The sequence below is a fragment of the Homalodisca vitripennis genome, chromosome 5 (genome assembly GCF_021130785.1).
Source record: "Homalodisca vitripennis isolate AUS2020 chromosome 5, UT_GWSS_2.1, whole genome shotgun sequence".
Taxonomy (NCBI): domain Eukaryota; kingdom Metazoa; phylum Arthropoda; class Insecta; order Hemiptera; family Cicadellidae; genus Homalodisca; species Homalodisca vitripennis.
In genome coordinates, this window is record NC_060211.1 from 108,202,865 (window position 1) to 108,218,874 (window position 16,010).

The 16,010-nt window shown below is 31.7% G+C and overlaps 2 protein-coding genes across 2 annotated transcripts in view; one reads left to right on the forward strand and one right to left on the reverse strand.

Moving 5' to 3' along the window:
* LOC124363578 (kelch-like protein 17) overlaps positions 1 to 4,414 on the reverse strand; it is a 37,845-nt gene extending 33,431 nt beyond the window's left edge. The window contains 1 exon segment of the mRNA XM_046818834.1: positions 4,126 to 4,414. Within this exon segment, the coding sequence (XP_046674790.1) occupies positions 4,126 to 4,414 (289 nt within the window).
* An 852-nt stretch (positions 4,415 to 5,266) lies between these two features.
* Positions 5,267 to 13,088, forward strand: LOC124362685 (polyamine-transporting ATPase 13A3-like). The gene is made up of 5 exons (XM_046817389.1): positions 5,267 to 5,749; positions 5,992 to 6,234; positions 7,241 to 7,383; positions 9,755 to 9,980; positions 10,460 to 13,088. The coding sequence occupies exons 1-5, from the start codon at positions 5,653 to 5,655 to the stop codon at positions 11,482 to 11,484; spliced, it is 1,734 nt and encodes a 577-aa protein (XP_046673345.1). The 5' UTR covers positions 5,267 to 5,652; the 3' UTR covers positions 11,485 to 13,088.
* The last annotated feature ends 2,922 nt before the right edge of the window (positions 13,089 to 16,010 follow it).

The window sequence follows — 16,010 nt, forward strand, 5'->3', positions numbered from 1 at the left end:
TCAGCGCTGATAAAGAATAAACGTTTTGTTTTTGGCCTACAAAATAAAAATGATTTTTGGTTAGAATAGCCAAACATAAAATATTTAGAATATCCATTTTCGTTTTATAACGTCCTACATGTGTTGCCAAGTTTTTGGCAAGCTTTACCTTCAAATACTTTTTAGAATTGACTTTACAAATTCTGCCTTTTTCGAGTTATTTTCACGTAAGAAATATATTAAGGACCCTTTTATACTTTCCCGTTGAAAAAGACAAGAATTAGGACAACGGTTTGTATGTTCCCAAAACCAATCTATGTAAAAAAATTTCAATTTTTTACATCAGAGGCAATATGCTTTAGAATCTTGCCAGATTGTTCAAGAAAACTCGATATCCCGTTTATATACACGCAAACAAGCAGGGCCGGCAAGCTTCATTTTTCTAATATGATACCCTGGTTTAACTTATAACTACTACAATGCCCTGGTTTTTCAGACGCCTCAAAATGGTTTTCGAGTTACACATATATAAAAACTAGAATTAATTAAACATTGTAAAAATATTAAACATTAATGCGTTTTCATATTCATTTCTCGCCTGAAATTTCACAAATAATTAATATAGCTTAATGTACTCGAGTTGATATTAGACGGCGTCTGAATAATTTTTTAATTATTTTATGTGCGAACGTATCACAATGAAGCAGACGAACAAATTTGGGATATTAAAATATAATTAATTTTTGTTTAAGTATAAACGTAAAAAAAAAAAAAAAAACGTTTATTCTTATTGAGCAATAATAAATGGTCTTATAAAACAATAGTTTTTTAAAAATTCGCTTAATTGTTTTAATACAACAAACTAAATATATATAATAATTTCTATAACGTTGAACATCCTGATCCACTTTAATACAATTAACATACAGGATGAATTGTATCGAGTACTACTAGGACCTACCTCCTATCAGTGACCAAAATAGTTTTCAAAATGTCGTGTAGATCGAACGGATTCGCCTTTTACTACCTAATAAATAAATTAGAAGGTTTTATGACTGTATTAAACAGATATATAAGTAGAATTCAAAAGCCGTACTTCAATACGATTTTATCGTGGCTTAGCCGATATTTTCCAACAAGTAAGGAGTATTTCTAACGCTCTACTTGAATTCTAACTGTTAAACATGTGTCCTTTGGTATGTTCTTGGGGAGTAATATAAACACAACACTAGCTGTAAAGATTCGTCTTCTGAAACAAATGAACTCCCTACTGCAAACGCCGCTTTAGTTAGTTGACATTACACCTACACTGACTCCGCCAATTTAATTTAGTATGCTATATCGGCAACCCTCTCATTCACACGAGGGTGAAAGATCAGCAAAATTCTTTGTAAAATCAAATGCAGCTTATTAGTATAGACAATAAAATAACATTCGAAACAATAACCAACAATATTGTAACCTTTGAGATCAAACAGACAGTACACTGAGTTAAGTAGACTTACCCGACTTGTCTGAAGAAAAAGTGTAGACGGTAGACACACACACGCACTATCTACAATTGAACGTTTGTGATAACAGAACTTCACGCGAGACTCGACCACACTACTTCTACTTCTTGTCTCGGCGCGGGGACTGAGCGCGACTGTCACTTCGCTTACACTTCCGCGAGTGCCCAGAGGCAAACACGAGCTTCTCAATGCTGCCGCTCGAACTTCGGCGCTGGCAGCTGCGCTGTACCTTACTTAACACTCGGTGCAATATTAAAATGTGAACCTCGGTCAATGTTGTTCACATAGTCTGTAGCACGTGAACAGTTTAATTCTCTTGTGACAACACTGTTACAAGGCGTAATTCTCCTACAATTAAAACCGAACAATGCGTAAAGCTGTTATCGTTTAAGAAGTGAATATTTACATGGTTACTTAATGCACCGATAAACACTGGTAGATATTGTTCGTCTACAACAACAAACAACATTTACATAATTTTGATACTAGACTTATGTCCTAGATATTTCATTTCAGAAACTACATTCACTGTAAAAACTTACCGCGTGATCTTACAAATTTGCTTGAGTAAATACGTATTGTGAGCAGATCGGAAGTCAATAAATAGGCTACTCGAAGTAATATGCTAATCTTTTCCTTATATATTTTTTCATTTTAAAGGTTGAAATACTTTGTTTGCAAAGCTTTTTTACTCTAAAGAGTAGAGTGTAATTTTCAAATTCATCGTATTTTGTAAATTTAATATTTAAGCAAAATTTTTGAGAAATTAGATGACAGTCAATATGCGTGAGAAACTGAGAATATGTGCCAAAAGGGCACACTTGCTATGCGTACTTCGGTTTCGCAAAAATAATGTTGAACTTTATAACAAGCGATCTAGAATTACTTTACTTCTGGAAAATAAAAAAAATCCAGAATTTGGATGATTAAATCATGCCATAAAGTAAAAAATTTAGATTTGGTAACTGTACTACTCATTACATCAATCCGGGGATCGACTTTACTTATATTTTCAAAATAATAGATCAAAATATACATAATTGCGATTTTGTGTTCATTGCGAAATACATCTTCACACTCATATAAATAATATGGGTATTATTTTTTCCAGTCGAAATGATAAGCGAATGAAAAGTAAACCATGTTTTCATACAATTTTAAGAAACAAGTTACATTGCATTTTTGTATGTATTTTTGTGTTCACAAAAGTACCTAGAATTGTACCTAAGGAGGTACATGTGAGGTATACTGCATGTGTAAGAGGTGTAGAAGGTAGAAGAGGTGGTAGGCTTTCACGAATACCATTTTTCTAATTAACTTGATTTTATCAAGCATAATATACAGCATGTACCAAAAAAGACATTACTGAAACTATAAGATCTAAATTTTACACACTTAACGTACAATTACAAGTAAAAGGAAAGCAACATCAGTTAGACTCGGGTTATAACATATTCAATGTGACCTGCGTTCAGTTTGAGGTAATACTCTCACCCTCACCGTTTCTTGAAGGATTTGCGGCATTTGAAGGTTTTGCTTCATGTTCCTATATATATGTGGTTGTAATTTTCCTTGAGTTGGACAATGGATTAGCTGGTGGACCCTCACGAAAAATATTCTCCGATCGACATGTCTTCAGACATAGGCCACACGTGGATGTATGATCTGGGAGTGTGCTGGGTAAGGAAAGTTTGTTATAAGAGAAGTGATTGCCAAAAGTTTCTATGAGTAAAAACAATGTTGTCTAAGCCAGTGTGGCTTGTTACATTAATCTTGCTGGAACCAATATGAACAAAAAGAAATGTTTCGGACACTACTAGATATCTTGAGGCTCTGGGGTCCGAGCGAGGGGCTAACGGAGGTAAAGCTGGAGTAAAGAATGACGCAATTTCGGTCCTTGTTTACACTAATAGGATTTGCATTATTTATTCAACGAGTAGTATGCACAATTATGCCTTCCCATGAAATGGCAGCACTCAACTTATCTCACGATTACTACAGTGTGGAATTTCTACATCTATTTTTAGGACAATTCAACACCCTAGTAAAAATGTGGTCCACTTGTTATATTAACACACATTAAGGTGTACTTGACATGCAACTAAAATCGTACATTACCCATAAACTCAGGTTCTCTTAATAGCACAGTGTTAACATTGAAGCACAGTACTGAACTCTGAATGTTTTCATTTCAAAAGTTTAAAGCTTATCCAGCTTGTATCTTGTAGGAAAAAACCACCAATGTCTGTTCTAAACAACACATTTCTTAATATACAGTTTCAAATACATTCGGTTAGAACTTTCGGTTACTATAATACGCTGCAATACTTTTCCGTGATTTTCATTTGTACAGACAGTTGTTGGGTGACCTGAACAACCCTTCCACAATATCAAAACTCTATCTGCTCTTAATAATTTTTGAACACTAATAATCACAGCTTTAATAGGTGGATTTGTGTGAAAATAATCCTGAAAACGCAAATATTCCGTACGAGCGAAAATAATGCTCTGCAATAAGGCGTTTTCTGCATTAGTTAGCCCCCCCCCCCCCCCACCCCCCCCCCCCCCCACCCCCCCCCCCCCCCACCCCCCCCCCCCCCCACCCCCCCCCCCCCCCACCCCCCCCCCCCCCCACCCAGCTTTTCATCCACATAGTCAGAATAGCGTGGCCTTCCAAACTTGCGTCTGAAGATTACAGCGACACCACCTGACATGTGTCTCGGATGGTCAAAGTCCTTGGAAATTGTATGGCTGAAAGCGACTGCTGGGTCCATTCTCATTTGGTCTATGACATCTTCCATATCAGCATTCACCACGTTGATAGCACTTTTGTGTGTGCTTCTGTCAAACTTTGGAGGTTTTTTCTTGCGGTCTCTGAAGCAGATTTTGGCTTGATCGATGATGGATCTCTGCAACAGGTTCATTGAAATAATCCAATGCCCCTGGGTCTGCAGTCACCCGCTTCTCTGTAAGCTCAAGATCTTCAGGCCAAAGCATCAATGATTGTGCAATTATTTCAGCGACTTTGGATTTGCCCTTTTTATTCAGATGGAGACCATGTCTTGTATAGTAATGTCGGGGCAACTCGTGAAGAGGGAGTAGTTGTATTTTAGTTTTTGAGATTGATACTATATCTATGATAATTGATATAGATTATTGAGATTATTGAGATTGAGATTATTGAGATTGATACAATATGATAATTGAAAAGAAAAACTTACTGACATTACTCAGGGGTATCACCCGGATAACATATATAATGCAAATGAGTCTGGGCTGTTTTCAAGTGCCTACCAGATAAAACAAAGACGTATGAATGGGACCCTTGCAAACGAGACAAACTTAGCAAAGATTAAATGCGTTGACACAATTGTGTTACATGTTGGTGTCAACGCATCTGGAAAAAATAAGTTAAACTCTTTGGTTATTGGCAATTCCAAAAATCTAGATGATTAAAAAAAGTGAATAATTTACTAACACTGTATTATATAGTGTAAATTCAAGAGCGTGGATGAACAGTGATGAGTTCAGTGAATGGCTGAAAACTGTAAACATAGAAATGAAGAATAAAAAGAAAACCATCCTGCTGTTTGCATATGAAAGTTTGGATACAATAACCATTCATGCAGTAACCAACAATAAAAAACTGATGACTTTTTCATTAATTAATTGCAATTTGTCTTTTTTGTGAAAGATAGATCTGTTAAGTTTCTAAAAACCATATATACAAGTGATTATTCATGGATACTGTATTTTTTAAATTGTTACAGCATTTTTTTACCTAAGCCTACGTTGAAAAATAGCTTATGTTAACAAGGATTCCTATTATAGAGGTTGGCCACAAAAATCTTTGTTTTATAGATGTAATCTCAGAGCAAGGAGAGAGTATACATGGGCAACCAAATAACGGCAGTATTAAACCTGGATAAAATGAACCTCTTTATTAAGCCTCGATAAAACAAATTTTTCCGTAGCCCTTGAAGTTCGTTTTATCAAGGTTCGACTATACCTCCTTTTCTAAATTAACTGGCATAAAGTTAAAAAAAGGTTAATCTAATATGTTGATATATTTATTTAAAATATTTAAATGATTTTATTGTATTTTTAGCCACTTGAAATTGGTATTATACACCAGTATCAGTTCTCATCCAAGCTACAAAGAATGAGCGTAATTACAAGAACTCTAGGTTCAAGAGATCTCACAGTGTATTGCAAAGGTTCACCAGAAATTATTCAGAGCCTGAGCAAGCCAGATACAGGTTAGTTTGCTACTTTATTTGTAAAGTTCATGTTGTTCTTAAAAAAAGAGTACAAGTAATTTATAAAAGCAAATAGTAATTTTAAATGTCTTTTAGATATATAAAAATCGTTACAGTAACTGTATTAACATAGTGAATTCATCATAATGGGTTAAAGCTACAAATTAACTACCAAATTTGTAATATCTGTATAATAAATATGGTTTTTTTTAGTTGATGTATCTTTGCTTTCTTTGTTTTAGTTCCTCAAGATATAATGACAGCTTTACAAGAATACACTGAGCAAGGTTACCGAGTCATTGCTGTTGGTTATAGAATTCTTGATGAAGTTGATTATGTTCAAGTACAAAAATTGCGGAGAAGCGAAGTTGAAAAAGACTTTGAATTTGTTGGACTCATTGTAATGGAGAATCGACTCAAGCCACAAACTACAGGCATTATTAGTATGCTTAAAGGAGCTCAAATCAAAGTGGTCATGGTGACAGGTTTGTGTAACTTTATACCCTAATCACTATTTTAACAGTATTTGATTAGCTAACTAAATGTTTTAAATAAATGTAATGTTTTGTTAAATGTTTTCTTAGTATGTACACATAGTTATTTTTAACAAAGTAAATTTAATCCAAATCTGATGGTCTTTGTTCATTATAATATTAAAAACTCTCAAATTGGATGATTTAGGTTAAATCCCTAAGAAAATTAAATTATATTGTTTTTCCTTTCTCTGTGGCTGAAAATAAAGAACATGGTCAAGTCAGTCATGGTTGTTGTGGTTAAGCCAAGATTAATAGCCCACCATTTTGATACATTTATCGTAGAGATGTCCTCTAGTTTCCATCATCATTATTGTTTGATAAAATTCTGTGAGATGAGAGTCATCAAAAAAGGAGGTTTTAAATTTAAAATTTTGTATCATATTATGAGTCTCTTGCTCTGACTACGAAATGAGGGAAGGAATTGAAGATGCATATGAGAAATGAGGTAGTTGGTAAATCAGGGTTCTCTTCTCATGACATTGTTCAACATTAATTAAGTCTACCCGAAACATCTATTTGAGAGGAGTGCCCTTAAAACTTATCTCGTAACTGTAAATGTGTTTGATTCTATAGATATTTGATTATTGATTTTTCATTTTCTGTAGTGAAAACTCAATATTTGTTACCACTGTACTACAGATTGAGACAATCAAAAATCTTTTAATCAATGCAGGATAAACTAACCAAATTAAAAAAATTCAATTCATCAATAAAGTTAATATAAAGTTATTAACTTCATAATAAGACACATAATTTTGTGTGTCTTTATATGTGTATATTACATGTGTTTTGTCATATAACTTTAAGTGTAATCAAGTATATGGTATACATTTTATGCAGTAGTTGCATTTTTACAGTGTAACTTTTATTTCCTAATTATTATAATTAGTTTGATTTTATATGTATAGACCAAAGTGAATATTATACATAATTAATTTTAAAACAATTGTTTCAGGTGATAATATTTTAACAGCAGTAAGTGTTGCTAGAGAATGTGGAATTATTGAAGGAGGAGAAACTGTTGTGGAAGTTATTGCTGAGGAAGAAAATAACAGATCCTCTCTTCAGATAAGATTTAGTTGTGGTGGAGGTTTTTCCGTAAGTACTTAACTTCTCACTAAAATATTTTTCTGTAAAGCTTTTAATATATAAGTTTATTATTATTGTCCTGTGTTATATCTAAGATATTATTACAATGAGGAAAAATGTGTTGTAACTGTACTAAAAAGATTTTAGCTATATAAGTTTGAATTATGTTCCATTGTTTCAAGGCAGTTTTTATATTAATTTTGTGAGTTAGGTACTATAACCCATGTGTATTATATTTTCACTTAATAAATACAGTATAGCAGAAATTCTATAAAGCTACAGTGAACATATTACACAGAGAATATTTTAATATTGTAAACAAACTAAGTCAGCTAGCAAAATATTTTGTTAAATACAGAATAACATTTACTTAAATCAATTTACTGAAAGCTCTGCTATAAGTTTGATTGAAATGTTTCACAATAATAACACGCTATGTGAATTAATTTATATATTCACCATAATATTAACTCTAAATTTATCTTCTTGACTAAATTTTTAACTATACCAGCCAATTAGTTTTATGAGGGTACATAACTAACAATTTGATGAGATGGAATGTTATGTAAAGATTTATTCAGCAGGAAAAATCCTCAGTCCAGTAATTTAACTCTCTGTTTAGATGTGACAAACAATCTCAAATGAATAATATATATGACAAAACAAAAGTTAATGAATGAACAGCAGTTTTATATAAAGTATAAAAGATCCTTTCAATATTTTTCCTAAGATAATTCAATGTTATAATGAAAATAATTTTATTATTTCATACTTTTAGTAATCTAGTTTTCTAAACCTATCTCACTGAGGCTGATATTTCCAATTACAATAAACAAAGGGTTGTGGAATAACAGTGGTGAAGACACAAGATAATCAATTTGAAGATCACAACATATTATATTTCTCTCACTCCAGGTTCTTCACCATACTCTATGTGAAATGTAATATATTCAATCAACATTAACTTTAGGGGGTAACCTTAGTCACCCAATAGCACACTGACACTCAAGATTGATTAGGATTTATACTAGAAGTAAGAAGGAAACAATAAAAATATTTCAAAGTGCAGATGAAATCAGTCCACCCTTAATAAATCTGGGGTAGGGTTAAAATAATCCATGCAAGAATTTATAGAATTATTTGTCTACATACAAAATTCTAAGTAGTGGACTCATGACTATGTTCTTTTCGCGTACTAAAGAGAGTTAAATTTACAAGTAATGGACTATGAGATAAAAATTTTTAAACACAAGAAGAAGTAGAGTCTATGAGTGCTCAAACATGAAGGCATGATTCAGATGGTACTCTGCTTGGATTGATATAGTGAGACAAGACAAGGAAGTTATAATTTATTAGAACTACTCACTAAATGATTCAAACTAATGAATATTTATCATCTGTGTTAAACTAGCATAAAGTTTGACACATAGATTTCTCTAGTAAGGAAACAATATAAGGGACAGATTTCAAAAAATTGAAGACTGGAGATACAGTAGTGAAAATCCTTCTTGGTAAATAGTTCTGATGTGAGTTATCTGGCTTATAAAGTGCTTATTCTGTGTATGTGCAGTAATACAAAGTAGTTAGTTGTCCTCACATCACTGAGTCAACATCTCTCCTATTCTGAATTCTGGAGTCAGTTAATAACCTTTTGAAGTTATGTCCACCAAATTTATTGAAATGTATACTTCAATGCACTGTTGGGTTATATTTAGCGATTTAATGTCTGGAAATGTGATGGAAGGCAACACATGCCTCCAGGAGACGACGTTGCTTAGAGGAAGATGATACTGGCTGAGTGACTGTGATATGGGAATAGAGGGGGTTCAAACAAGGTAGTGGAGTACGACTCAGATGTGGGCTGAAAATATTGATAAAATTTTGGGGGGGAAAAGAACAAGACAAAAAAGAGATAGAATGAGAAGGTTTGGTGGTTCCAGTGTTTGATAAAGAGGTAAGGGGCATCAGACTAGGATGAGAGAAAAAGTCAGGGAAGGGGAACAGTTAATTTAAGAGTTTTTATAGAATACAAAAATATCAATTTTTTACCAAAACATTTGTTGAGACTTTGAGTGCAATATGAGATTTGAAAGGTATAATTTTATGTGCAAAAGATATAAGTATGATACATACACATATAAGTTGAATATATAAATATAGATGTAATGAAATTGTATATACAAACTTTGGCGTTAAATAAGTAATATATTAACTATATCAAATGTTTACAAGTAGTTAGGTAATAATCAACTGACCAACTGTTTATTAATTCATTTGTATTAGAACAAAACCTGAGAATGCTCTATTGATTAATAACTATGAAATTGAATAGTTTCAATGTATTGATATATATATGATCGTGTGTGTCTATGTTTCACAGAAATCTATGCCAGCAACGTATGGATCAATGATTGACTGTGAGTTGGGAGCCAACATAAATGCTCCATACAGGATTGCCATCAGTGGAAAATCATGGGGAATGATCCGGGAACATGCCCCTGAACTTATCCCTAAAATAGCAGTCAAGGGAGCTGTGTTCGCTAGGATGAGTAGTGAACAGAAACAACAACTTGTACAAGAACTACAACAATTGGGGTACTATGTTGGTAAGTGTGTTAATATTGTTTAGTTGTTTTCAGTAGTTGGATATTAAAAAACACAGTATTTTCAGTAAAGTCACGTACTTTCAGTAACTGAAATATCTGAAGAACGCAAATTAAGATCTAATAAGAAAGCCCTTCAATAAATGATGACTCTATAGACCTTTCTTTCACTTAACCAACTTTTAAAGAATTAAATCTATCTAAAACAGAATGCGAGTGAATTAGTCAAAAAACAAACCCTATTGAAGTCTCCACATATTACAGTAAAATAGTGCACATATTGAAATATATTATCATTGTTTAACATTGATTACACAGAGTAATACTTTATAAGTATGTGTTTGACACTTAAATCTAAAAATCTGTATTTTAGTTATGTATGTTTGAATTTTTATTGGATAATTTTACCATATTTTTGAATATTTTAAATACCCATATCAAAATGTTTTATCATTTTTCTAAATCAACTTTTCCTTCCACAGCAATGTGTGGTGATGGCGCTAATGACTGTGGAGCTCTAAAAGCTGCCCACGCAGGAATATCGCTATCAGAAGCTGAGTCTTCTGTCGCCTCCCCCTTCACTTCTGCAGTAGCCAATATATCCTGTGTGCCACGTGTGATAAGGGAAGGTCGAGCCGCCTTGGTAACATCTTTTGGAGTCTTCAAGTTCATGGTTCTGTACAGCCTTATGGAGTTCATGTCCACAATAATTCTTTACAGCATTGACAGTAATCTCACAGACTTTGAATTCCTTTTTATTGACATCTGTTTGGTCGTTAATTTTGCCTTTTTCTTTGGTAGAAATCATGCTTACTCTGGTCCGCTCGTGGCCCAGGCACCACTCACTAGTCTTTTATCTCCAATTCCGTTGATATCACTGTTGCTTCAAGTGATTGTCATGTCCACTGTTCAGTTTATATCCTTCAATGTTGTACAACATTATCCTTGGTTTGAGCCATTTCACTACGTTGCTGCTACTTACTACATTTCTTTTGAGAACTATGCAGTATTTTCTGTGGGACAGTTCCAGTATATAATCATGGCTTTCATATTTTCTCAGGGTTCGCCGTACAGAGAACCTATCTACACCAACAAAATATTCTTTTCTTCATTATGTGTAATGACTTGTGTTTGTATATACATAACTGTTAGTCCTGCACATTGGATCATAGATTTTCTTCAGCTGCGTTTTCCTCCTAAGGTAGATTTTCCTCTTGTTGTTCTAGGGTTAGCTCTTAGTAACTTTGTTATCAGTACATTTTTAGAAACATTTGTGGTACAATACTTGATGTTTAAAAAACTACGATTCTGTAACAGTGACCTCAAGAAATCTAGCCGACGATATCATGCTATAGCTGAGGAGTTGGATACGGACAGAGATTGGCCCCCGATATCCAAGCCTGGAACAGTGATAATTAACAACCAGCAAAGTATTATTAAAGGTGTTGACAATCAAGCCTTTGTTCAAGATTCACCTAAATGTATTAAATACACGACCAAACTTTAATTATATAGCCTACTATATAAAATTGGTAACTGAACTGATGTAAAATATTGTAAAAATAAACCAATCCATTCATCCCCTCTTAGAATTTTAAAACAATTTTAAATTTGGTTCAAAGTTAAAAAGAGATGGGTGAGGTGAACTCTTTTCTGTAACAAAAATTGAAGTATGAGTATCTGTATGTTCTAAATTTTGTCTTACATTGTATAACTTTCTATGTAATTTTATGAAACAGTAAGTAGACTGCTCTCAGCTTTGACCATTGTTCAATTTTTTTAGACTTAAAATCTAACTTTGTAAATAGGCTTTACAATTTTTGTCAATTTTTCCTATATTAAATAATATACAAATTTTTTAATGTAAACTTTAGTCAGATTATTCTTTAAAACTTATTCATTTGATCCAGAAACAATATACCAATTTAACCACAAATATAATTTAATGGATATGACTTATTTCTTATACAATGACTTATTAGAATATATGTGTGATAATGTTTTGAAAAGGTATTACAAGGTTTGTTTCTACATATAATTTATAATCTGAGTAAACTAGAGATTCATTAGTTTTAGGCTAAAGAGATTTTTGAGGTTGAGACTCGGCTACCTTCCTCAAGTTGTAGTGTGTGTGTTTCATATTCCTTTAACTCCTGATACATCCCATTCCTTCCTTATTAGAAAAATAATCCTTTATTAATGTTAAGGAAGTTTGCTATTTTGTGAGCAGAATTTATCTAGTCTAAATTTAATGTAAGACATTATTCTGAGGACTATACTTTTCAGTTAATCAATATAAAGCCTATTTGTTACATTTCAATATTGTGATTTTACTTTGAACATATTGTCCAGTTAGTGCTTTATACTAATTTATGATTCCCTGCAAATAAAGAATTGTTAATTCAATTTAAATTATAATGTATTTTTTAACATCAGAGTTGATATTCTATTTATTTCATAAAATATTTGTTATTTTACAGCATGGATTTTTAGAAAATTAAAATTACAGTTTAGTTGTTGCAATTCCTAGTAAAATTATTCACCTATTCATTACAAAAGTTCATTTTTTAAATTGCCATGTTGTGATACTAGGTGCCTTATTATACATACAGCTGTGCTATAAATACAAAACTAAATTACACAATATTCAGATTTGTATGAATTATTGTAAATATTAATTATTTTACATTTGTAACATATGTCAGATCATCTACTCCTCCATTGCCAATTAATGAACACATTATTGTGGTTGTTCATAAACAAAATATAATCAATATTATTTGTAAATCTTTTTGATAGAAATACAATATATACAAGTATTTTTGAAAGTATGTTGTTTCTAAAGTCTCTGTGATAGATATCATCAGTATATTTATTATAATGTCCTTGAACACTGCTTTGAAAATCAGGGTTGTGAAAAGTGTTGTAAGTATCTTAATGTATAGTATTTATTATTAATTAGATCGTAAAAGCATAAATAATGATTGTTTATGCAAATTTTTATATATAAAAATGTATACAGGTTGTATGTGATATAAATATTAATGTTAAAACTGTACACTCTGTAAAAAAGCATGTTTTGAAATCCGAAAATAAAAGTTTTTTATCACATTATGGTTAAATTTATTGATATAAATGATTTTATGGACCTTTAAGAGTTATTATCATAAGATAATATTGTCAGACTGTAGTCAGAATCAAAAAAAAAAAAAATAAATAAAATCTATAAAAAATCCTATTGTAATATAATAAGTTTATTAATGAAATTATAAATATACACAATAGAAAAAGAATTGCACTGTCAGTTATTACTAAATCATTAATCAGTTATATGCTCAGACTATTTTTATAATTAATTATTAATCTTTTAATTTCATTATCAAAGATGAGTTGAAATTACTATATTCAAAAACAAAATGTCTTTTAAGTTCTCAATAGAAATATATCTCAGTATAAAATGAATTCTCTTAATAACTAATATTTGATATTAATATTAACATGAACTATTACGCTCATGTTCAATATAACTGACCATAACTATGAAATGTTGGAATTTCCAGAATGATCATTCTATGGTTTGAAAGCATATTTTTGGTAGAACATAAGATGTGTTTTATTGAGGGTGATAGGCAATAGGCATTACAGGCCACTAAGCACATTGACCAAACGAGTGTTGCTGTTTTGTCCAGCTAGGAATGCTGCCTCTAAGAAATTTACGTTCTTGAAAGGTTCGCTAATGAATACATCTACATACCTAGCTGTTCTTTTCATTCATAGACTTCCAAAAAAAGTAGTGTCTTATCACTGAACAGGATACTGAGGCTAGGCCAGTTTGGTTTGCTCAGCAGGATAGGTCTTTTCTTAAATATATGTACATTTTAAATAAATACAGCTTTAATAAGTATAAATCCAAACCAGTATTCATATCCAGTACGTACAGTATTTTCAATGCGATTTTTGGTGCTGTCAACCAAAGTGCAACTTCGTAATTTGGAACTTTGGATAAGTAAGATCAAATTTTTATAAAAGATAATTGCTCTTGTTTAACATGTAATTTGATTTAGTCTTTCGGAAAGAGAATGTTTCAGATTATCAATACAGAATTTCAAACAACCTTAAAATTACTTCAAATTAAAGAAACAAGACTGCTATATAACATAAAGGCATATAACTTTAATTCAAATCTCAGAATAATGATTAAATCTAAATTAGTATGAAATATATAAAATATTTTGGAAAAAAAACTACATTTTTGTTTAGAGACACACCCTTAAACGAACTCTATGAGTATACAGACTGAAAGATGTATACATTAGTTTTTTAGTTCCTGTTTCTATTTTAGCAGATCATTTGATATAATGCATTAATGCTTGTATTGATGTTTAACAAAACACTCAATACAAAAAGTAAAAATTTAAATTATTTTTGTTAATAATTTACATATTCACATTTTGTATTTTACCCCATAGTCAGTTTTAGTTTTATTACGTCTACTATCGTCGATGTGTATAGTTTTTTTGTTTTTCTGGACGCCAAGAACTAATTTGTAGACCTTCCTTTGTGTGTATCCCTACCACACAGGTGTACCTCAACTCTACTGTGAGTACCGCCCGGCACTTCATATAATTTACTTTGAAGTATTTTTCATAACTCCAAAGTTTAGTTTCTCAGCAAATATATTAATTTTAGCTGAATGTTTATTATTTATAGGGTAAAAAGGTCTTATGGTTATAATGCTTTTATAACCCAAACATAGGTGTGCAAATTAACTTTATTGATTGATTTATAATATTCAAGTAATTAGGTTTAGGCAGTAGGCCTAAAATTGAGTTGTGTTTTGGTTTTATTTTACATGAATAATAAAAATCATAAAAATTGTTATTTTTAAATACTTGGATTTTGTAATCATAGTTTTAAATTACATGGATGGGTTTTCGTGAGCAGCATAAAGAGAGTCAAGATAAAAATAACTGCACATCTCACAGTGTTGGTTTCTCGTTATCAGTGTTGTAGTCGTATTTAATACAATTAATTGTACTTTGAATGAATTTTGTAACAAGTTACCACAACTGTACTGAGCGTTTAAGGATTATAAAGTCTATGGTTTATAGGAAGAAGGAGCTCTGTGGTTTGTATTTGGGAAAACCTCCTTTCTCTTTGAAACAGATCAAATTGTCCCTAAGAATTCAATAAGAGACACTGAAATCTCTCATATTAAGTTACTTGGATTTTCTGTTAGTTTACAGGATTGTACAGTATGAGTTATTTATGATAGTACGTTTCATACATCGTATAGTGTCTTCATTAACTTTGATTATTAATAGTATGTGAGAAGATATTGTATCCATAATAGGTTACTACCACTTAAATCACTATTCACTTCAAATGTTGTGGGTGCGCTTTCTCTGGCGGCAAACGAAAGAGACAGTTGAAATTGATATGTTGCATAAAAGTATATCAAATGTAAACACATTTGTTTATATTAAGTTAAATCTGACAATAAAAAAGTACCAACATTTTTTTCATAAAAATGAGAGCATTACTATGTTTTATCAAATGTTTTACAGCTCTAAACAAAAGATTTATTGTGTTAGGTAGCATATTTACGCGTCACCATGCAAATAGAACTACCTTTACAGGATAAGATTTCTGTCATACGATAAAAGAAAAATACCTTTCATCGCGAGCGGTTTTTAATAATTATAAACTGGTTTGAAAAACTACTCATTGTCAATAAATAATCTAAAGCTACCTAAAAACTATGTTTTCCAAACACATATGCAAGCAAATTAAATAATTTGTCTTAAAAAATATTTTTCAAATGGTACTTAAAACTATGAATAGATAAACTGGTAAAGTTCTCGGGGATGTCATTAAACATTTTTGGACTCGTAAGAGAAGCTTCTCCACTTCACCTCGCCTCACGCTGCAAAAGTAAAGCTGACGGTCATGAGGGGTGCTGCGCTGTGAGACTTGGTCTTTGTGCAAGAATCTATTACATAGGTATTTTGGCTATTTTAGCGGCATGTCTTG